The sequence below is a fragment of the Pundamilia nyererei genome, unplaced genomic scaffold (assembly GCF_000239375.1).
Source record: "Pundamilia nyererei isolate P.nyererei 1_Seehausen unplaced genomic scaffold, PunNye1.0 scaffold00019, whole genome shotgun sequence".
NCBI classification, from domain to species: domain Eukaryota; kingdom Metazoa; phylum Chordata; class Actinopteri; order Cichliformes; family Cichlidae; genus Pundamilia; species Pundamilia nyererei.
Window position 1 is genome coordinate 1380917 of NW_005187420.1, and position 8718 is coordinate 1389634.

The 8718-nt window shown below is 39.6% G+C and overlaps 1 protein-coding gene across 1 annotated transcript; it reads right to left on the reverse strand.

Moving 5' to 3' along the window:
* Window positions 1-978: 978 nt before the first annotated feature.
* On the reverse strand, window positions 979-7659 carry dhcr7 (7-dehydrocholesterol reductase). Its single transcript, XM_005726325.1, has 8 exons — window positions 7541-7659; window positions 6409-6517; window positions 4019-4241; window positions 3845-3935; window positions 3463-3676; window positions 3159-3363; window positions 1825-1956; window positions 979-1694 (listed from the first exon to the last, which is right to left on the reverse strand). The coding sequence occupies exons 2-8, from the start codon at window positions 6495-6497 to the stop codon at window positions 1230-1232; spliced, it is 1419 nt and encodes a 472-aa protein (XP_005726382.1). The 5' UTR covers window positions 6498-6517; window positions 7541-7659; the 3' UTR covers window positions 979-1229.
* Window positions 7660-8718: the final 1059 nt, after the last annotated feature.

Below are 8718 nucleotides of genomic sequence, written 5' to 3' on the forward strand. Positions count from 1 at the left end.
GATTGTCCACTTTTTAGTTCCTTCACAACTGATATATGTAGAATTGTCTTGATATTTGATTATGATGCAAGTTTCTGAATAATTAATTTATAAACCAAATTAATAAAATTTATTCATTGATTGATGGGCTGCACGGTGGCGCAGTGGCACTGTTGACTGAGTTAGACTCCACCATCTGGCTGGGGTGTTTCTAGGTGGAGTTTCTATGTTCTCTTCGTGATGCGTGGATACTCCAGCTTCCTCCCACAGTCTACAGAAATGCAATTAGTGGGGTTAGGTCAGATATATGATTCTAAGTTGCTCATAGGTGGAAATGTGAGCGCAAACGGTTTTCTGTCTTTATGTGTTAATTGGAAGAGGATGGACATTAATAGACTGATATTTTTAACATTTTAATTCTTTAAGTTTAATTCTTTATAGACTTAAAAAAAACAGAAAGTGCAGTTTATTGTTGTTCAGTTGTGTCATTTCCATGATCCTTAATGAATCTTAAAATGAGTCAAGGCCAGTATATGTGAGCATGCTGAAAAAAAATAAACCCCCCAAAAACATTCACCAACAAGATAAACCATTACACAACCTGGCTCGTGTAACCAAATTCTCCTGCTGGTTAGAAATGAGAATCTTGCAAATGCTAATGAACAATGTGACACCATAAAACAACCTTCATATAAAAAAGGCTTGTTTTCAGTGAACCTGTGAATAGAGCCAGCTATTAAGTCATTCAGAGCTATACGTCATCTTAAAAACTTATGAAAGAAATTCCCAGGAGATAAATTGTAATCAAAACTTACTTTTGATAAATGACTGTCATATCAATCACCCATACACAAACCACAGCATTGTGTAGTTGGAGAAAAAAAGGAATTACAGAACTAGCTGTATATGCTCCTGATTTTGGTGTGAGCTGGTCAGGCTGTGTTTGGTCCTTCTGGTAAAAAAAGGTGTTTGAAATCGTCAGAGCTTAAAGAAAATAGATTTGCATCAAACTGTCTTTAGTGAGGCAAAAGTTACAGCAATACATCTACTCTGCCTGCATACACACATGTAATACAGGCACCATGTATAAAAATACAGCACATGTGCAGAGTGTTCAATGATGTACTCCCGATGTGTAAAAATTCATGTTTATCATGCTAACCTAATAGCATTTCAAAATTTCTGTATTTATTTATCTTTTCCCCGCTCACCCTTCCTTCCTCCCATTATTCCCCCAACCCTTCCACGCTCTAAAACACTCCAGGAATGAGCCGGGAAGGCACGGCATCGGTGTACCGTTTCCAGTCTTTGCCATACTTGCTGCTGCAGCGGTGTTCATCGCGAACACAGCGGTGGACCAGCAAGATAGTCATGTAAACAATGTAGAAATATGGAAGTATGTGGCCGAAACCACACGAGGCACAATAGGCCAGAGAGCCCATCAGGTCACCGGTGTAGTTGAAGTGCCGGGCCACGCCCCAGAAGCCTGAGGTCAGGAGCTTGCTGCGGTGCATGCCGCCATCGGCGGAGCGATATGTGCACTCAATCCATGTTGGTTTGCGGCCCCAGATGGAGCAGGAGCCCTCTGTGCGGCGGAACAGATCCTTCTGGTGGTTGGTGGAGCGAAAGATGTAATACCCAACGAGGCCGAGCAGCAAGACGGCGAGGGCGTGGGCATCGGAGAGCTGGACTGGGTGGTACACCAGGTACAGACCCTGAAGAGAAACAAACGCATTCATTCTTAATGGAAGCCATCTGATTATCAAGGTAAGAGTATGAGAAAAGTAACACTGATGAAGTTTGATCTTGTGTGTTTTTGAGTGTTACCATCTATATATTTGTTACCTGCAGTGTGTAGAGGTATGGCAGCCAAACACAGTCTCCCCAGCCCAGATACCATCCAAAGTGGTCATGACAGATATCGATGGTCTTCAGGTACCACGCCTCATTCCAGAAGAAGTCCAGTACATAAATAGCCTATCAGAAGCAGAGGCTTTTTACTCAAATTGCAGCTTTAGACTTCAGTTGCTTCGATTTTCATCCAACAAAGGTTTTCTTTAAAGTCGCCCAAAACTAAAATAGCCTCAGTGAGCCAAAAGCTTCGGCTTCAAAGTCATATATGCTCAGTTTCAGGCAGGCTTCGTACTATTCCTAATACGGTCATCTCAGACACACAGCACTAAGTGTGAGCACAGAAGCACCGCCCACCTCTTGTTCAAACTCTGTTTATAAGGGAGAGTGACCTTTAAGAGAGAGGAACTAAATCAAAATCAGGCTGAGGATGAACTGAGAGGTAAAGTAAAGAGAGCTCAAGAATAAAAATGTCTTTCAGCATTATGGGTCCGCTTTAATGAAACATGTTGGAAATATATCATGCACATCTACACACAACCTTGACGTGAACATGAAGGATGCAATGCTCTGTTGTATTTTAAGTTTCACAACATAAGGTGGGTTAGATAAACGTGTTGTACTAGGATATAAACCCGGATACTGACAAAAAATTTGAGATAGTAGAAACATTTAATTAAATTCTGAAAAAATAGAAATGTAAAAGGAAGAATTAATATTTACAGATCTAGTTTATTTCTATGTCAGCAATCGAAGGTAAGTTAAACCTGACCTTCTGTCGTTGAACACAGTCTGTACCAAAGATCTGCTGAGTTGCATTCTACCACTGAAACAGGTGACACTATCTAATCTACTCATCAGAGGCTTGCTCAGGTTAATCAGTCCGCAGCCATAGTTCACCTGTTATAATATGACTGGGCTTTAGAGCTGCCAACAGAAGACTGCTGACCAAGGAGCACTGTGAAAGTAGGACACATCAGGGCTTTTCCTGCTTACAGGAATTTATGAGCATCTTGAGGAGGTTTTATCCAAAGCTCGATGAAAACGTTTTTTTCCCCTTGGTTCTTTATGATGTCAGTGAGTGCAAATACCTACAATATGGCCTTCTCATACATACAACTAGTTAAAGCTTCTTTGAATAGGGGCAGCAAATCTGGAGCTAAAAAACACTCATTTCAGGGCTGCAACAAGACTAAATAAGAATGATTTTGAACAGTAAACCTTGCAAAGCCACTCTAGCAGTGCAAGTATAAAAATATCCTCTTAAATCATTCAACTTTCACCTGAAATTGCGAAAGAAGATTCATTTAATTTAAACCTCGTCTTACCTGCAGTACATTCACCAGGATCATAGAGTTGGTGATGTAACCGTAGAGTTCTTGTTGCTTGGCCATGTAGGACAGATTGATTAGAGTCCAGGCTACGATGCCGGGCCGGCCGTTGAAGAATAACTTGAAGTCAAACCACTTGCCTATGCGGGGGTTGAACTCAATACCCATCATGTAGTTATAGAAGATGTTCCCTGTGAACTTGCTGTATAGTCAGAAACAGAGATGGAAGAAAACATGTTCAAAAAGTTGCTTTAAACTTCTGCTCCTCCTACCTCAGTGACACGTGTGCATCAGTACTCACCAGTCCTCAGCGTTGGTGGGGAAAAGATGCGCTTTTATGAAAGCAAAGGTGGACACAGCATAGCCCAGTATGTTAGTGCACCACAGCAGGGGGATCCAGTTGTCGAATATGATCGTGGGAGAAAACCAGTGGAAATAATGTGCGTTGGCAAACCACAGTGCATGAGTGATGAGCCAGCACTGCAGTCCATTGATCTCATACTTGTTAATCAGGCCTTGTGAACAGAGAAAAAAAAAGACAACTATTTCTACATACTGCTTTGATAATAAAAGCCAAAATCTATTAATCTTTTCACAGGCATGGGTATAAAACAGGTCCTCATAATTAAACAAGTGCTGTGGACTGATGAGTGGGTGTATGTGTGTGTTAATCTGTTAATCACCAGCTGGGGTTCGTGCTCCTTCCTGCACACCACCAACATAGCCAGGGATGAACTTGTGGGTAATATCAGGAAAACACATGTACAGGAACACCTAAAGGAAAACACAGAGCATTTGAATTAAAAGACAACAGACAGTTTCTTTGAGTTACACTGCCCTCAAACTCCCCTGCTTACCTGGAAGCTCACCCAGATGGCATAGATCTTAGCAGCTGACCACGAGAAGGAGGGTGCCCGGGCCCAAATGGAGAGCAGGGTGGCCTCTCCTTGGTACAGATCCAACACAGGCTGGGTGATGGAGCACTCATACTGATCACAGGCCATCACAAAGTAGAAGACAATGAAAGGGGCAAAGCAAAGGAGGCCGATTACACTGATGAGGGAAAACCAGTCCACCTCCCTGTGAACAGATCATACATGCACACAGATACAGTGTGAAGACTTCAAGCTGAAACATTATTCACCTGTTTCATATTTCTCTAAATGTGAAATGTGAGTGCAGTACTCTAAACCTACCGTAAATACTTTGAGCCTCTCTTAAATAAGGGTGATAGGACCCCCTAGAGGTACTTTACGGTACTGCATAGGAAACTGAAGTTTATTTTGTTTTGGGGTTTTTTAACCTATAAACTATCTATTATGAATAATTCCTAAAATTAAACATGTATTGGTTAAACAAAATAATTGCTAAGATAAAACTCCATTTTAGTACCAATCAGAATAAAACCTGACTGATGGAAAAGGCAAAAGATTACGAGGAAGAATTACAACAAAATAAATCCATCTATCCATTCTCTTCCGGTTATCCTTTGCAGGCTCGCGGGGGACGTGCTTCATGACTTGGTTCCATGAAGCTGGTTTGCACAATAACAGGAAACTAGAACAAAAGAGCACCAAAATGGAATGCAGCTGTTTTTTATTCTCTTGCATTACACATGTGAAGAGTACAACTTCTACCAAACATCACATGATTCAACAAAAAAGGGAATTATGCAGTTTTTTTTTGTGGATTATCATTAAACTTTCATTTCTTAGTCAAGCATCATTTCTGCAAGGGAAACCATCTTAGCCATGTCAGCTCTGTGGCTTCGGTAATGACCGACTGTCAGTCTGAAATCGATCAAAAACTGTTTAACGGACTGGCTCGAAATTTTACACTGACCTTCGCTTGCCCAGGTGATCACTTTTGCTCCTTAGCAGCTCATCCTTCATCACCAGCAGGTAAATATCATTTGACTGGTCTTATTGTAGATATTTATGGTCTCCAGGTGACAAATCCTAAAGCTGCAGTTATTGTCTCTAAATAAATTGATGGATCGATTCTGCACTGATGTACCACAGAGATGACTGCAGAGACTCGCAGACCAGCCTGGTTGTTAAACTGGGAAACAACAAAATGTTCCGTGCCAGCATACCTGACGACATATTTGCAGCAGGTGAACGTGAACTGTAATGAGTGCTGCTCTCCTTGTGTTTTCAGGGAAATAAATCAAAAAAATCATAGGATAGACTGACATTTATTTTGGGTTATACATAGTAATTAACAGCTTAATATTTCATCTAAAGTCATCATCAGCTCCAGTTTGTGACAATAATGTGTTTATGATCAAACACTTGTCAAAGTAACGACAGTCTCATTAGCCTCAGACATACATTCTGATTAATTTTTAATCTAACCACTTCCCCCTGGTGCATTACTCTCTGTTTACATATCTGTGTGTCTTCTCCCAGCTTTGTACCAAGGCTCATTTGTGTGCCATGAATATATGATGTGTTGATCAAACCGTTTATGATGCCATATCCCAATGACCCAGATAAGTCTGAAGATTGTGTTCTGAATTTCATGGACTTGTTTAACAAATTGTTCCAGGATGTTGCTGAAAAAGCGGTGTGTCAGTATTTCCATTTATAGTTTGTGGAAGATTTCAGTTTTTTGGGGGGTTTTTTTTATAGTCTTAATCTCAGTAGAAATTTTCTGGCGGTCCTCAAACTTTACTTTGTTATCAAAAGTTAAATGCAACAGCACTTTGGTCTTAAAACTCAAGACTAAACTTGAAATCACTTACTGATGTCAGTTAAAAACCAACCAAAATACCAAGTGGTATTTAAAGACTCTTTCATCATCCTGTACATGAATGTAGACATGCTTACATTATGATCATAATAGTGAGATAAGGGTTCGACTGCAGCTTGTTTCAGATAAATAAATAAATGCAATTGCATGTGTAGAGAGTGAGGAAATAGTAGCACCGTTTAATTGAAGCGTTTTTGTTTTTGAATTTTAGAGCTTAAGACATTTTTAAGGTCTGTGTTCTCCTGGCTTAAAAAATGCATTTCATGGAGTAATTAAACTCTGTGTCAAGACTGCTCTGTGTATATTTAAGCCAAACACGTCTATGCATTTTAACATTATTTCTGACTATATGATAAACAAAGATTATATGTTTTTAATGTCCGAGTAGATTGTTTGCAGGAAAGACTCTCAACAACTTTTTTAGGACTTTCTGAGAAGTTTGTCAAAACTGCCAAGGAAAATTTAGGGTGTTTTTTCAGTGAATTCGACTCACCACGCTCTCCCCCACTGTGCTAGCTGCTCCTTCTGTTCAGATCTTTTCCCATTGGCACTGTGCTGCGGTCGTCTCCTGGTGGTCTCCATGGTCACTGCTCCACTCAACTCTGGTGAAGAATTGTGCTATTAGTTTACAATCTGTTATCTACAAATGTGCTGCACTTTGTGCACCACTGCGGTAAGTCGGTCAGATACTCAGTAACTTTCACTGAATGTACCAGCAGTAAGTAACAGCCTGTTATTAACCAAACAGATGTTACCTTCCAGTTCACATATTGACTCTTTTGTGTGTACTTGCTGAACAAACCCTCCAGAGTCACAGTCTCACTGCAAATCTAATCATGCAGCTTACTCCACAGGCTGCACGTTTCTAAACAGATAATGTGCTAATTGGAGGAATAAAGTGCAAATCCTTGGAGATGTGCGATAACAGACAGACCCAACTCGTTTAACAGGAAACCTGACGGCATGAAATCTTTTATTCTTCTTTGTATCTGTTTCATTTTCGCTTCTCTCTTTCACACACAGACACAGTCACGTCTCCTCCGTGTCATGCATTCATGCACTGTTGCTTTACAGTAAACTTAACTGTAACCCATCCTAAGCTAAAAAAGGTAAGTACTAAAACTTACTTTCCAGGAATTTGCATTACCTGCACAAACAGGGGGCGGATCCCCAGAATGTGACCCTGTGAACCGCCCCACAAACATGAGTAACACAAATGCACACCGTTCTGCAGCACTAAAGCTACAATAACAATAAAACTGGAAAACTTCAGTTTAAAACAGTTAAGGCTTTCGTGTATATAGTCCAAACAAGTAAAAACACGCTGTTTTTAGCAGCTTCCTGTAGAAAGCTAAATCTGACGGGGGAGGGGGAAACCCATCGTTGTATAACGTAAACAAAACCTTTAATTTCCGGATTATGTGTTGATAGTATGATTGTTCAGTACATACGTCTGTCTGTCTTGCAAGATCCACTTCCCATAATGCAAACTTAATCTACCGTGTCCATACAGAAATAACTGCGTCCTTTGTTCCATGTACAGTGGATTTTAAAAAGCACACTCACAATTTATTCACGGAATACCGTTAAACACACGCTACACAAATGCACCGTGACCCACTCACCTGTAGATAACCGTAACAAATGAGGGACAACCTTCTCTCCACTCCTTTCCTCTTGCCCAGGTGTTGGTTATAGAATAACAGCTGGAGAGAGCTCACCGTTCAGTTACAGACTCCGCCTATAGCGCCATTAAGTTGTCAGAGTCAGCCAATGCCAATCAAGAGAAGGCGGGCACGGGAAGAGATTCTGATTAGTGATTGGGTGATGCTGACTGGAGCCACAAGCGCCTGATAGCGTCACTTGTGGTTGAATGGTTCAGAAAGACTAGACAACAAACTTCCGACACACACATTCTCTGCCCTTTGACATTTGAGGATTAAAAAGTAAATGTTTTTGGGGTTTTTTTTTAAATGTTAATTACAATAATACTCAAGATATATGTAAGAAAATGACAGACAATTATTCAATTATTGTGTTGACATCGATACACGACAGATTTGGGTCTCTTTTCAAGTAAATAACTAATAATAACTTTTAAAAATGTTTGAAAAGTGTTTTTTTAAACTAATTAAAAAATTAAAGAAGAAAATAAATATGGTCATTTCAATTCCCAAAAAAGGTTGAGAGGCTGTGCAAATTGGAAGTAAAAATGAAGTACAATGACAAGAGAAGATACCAAATGTTTAAGTGCAGGAATTTTATAATTTCATTTAAAAAAAAATACTTGGTCATTTTGAATCTGATGGTAGCAGCATGTGTCAACAAAGCTGGGAGACCTACTGAAAAACAACTGGAGGAACATTTTGCCACTAAATAAGACAACAGATCATTAACATAACCAGTATAAAAATAGCATCTCAGAGGAGTTTATTTTTTTCCTTTTTTAAAGAGTTTCTTAGTAGTACAGGTACAGGTTCATCAATTTTCAAAAATAAACAAAAAGAAAAAAAATTCAGAGAATTAGATAAATCAGTATTGGATGTCAGTGATCTTCAGACACCTGAGGCAGCATTAAAACAGGCAGAATTCTGTCATAAAAACATCCAGAAATCTTTTTCTGGGAAATCCGTTTTGACCAGGATATATCCTTCAATGCACATATTAAACAAATATGTAAGACTGCTTTCTTCCATTTGTGCAACATCTCTAAAATTAGAAATATCCTGTTTCAGAGTGACGCTGAAAAAGTAGTTCATGCATTTATTACGTCTAGGCTGGACTACTGTAATTCATTATTATC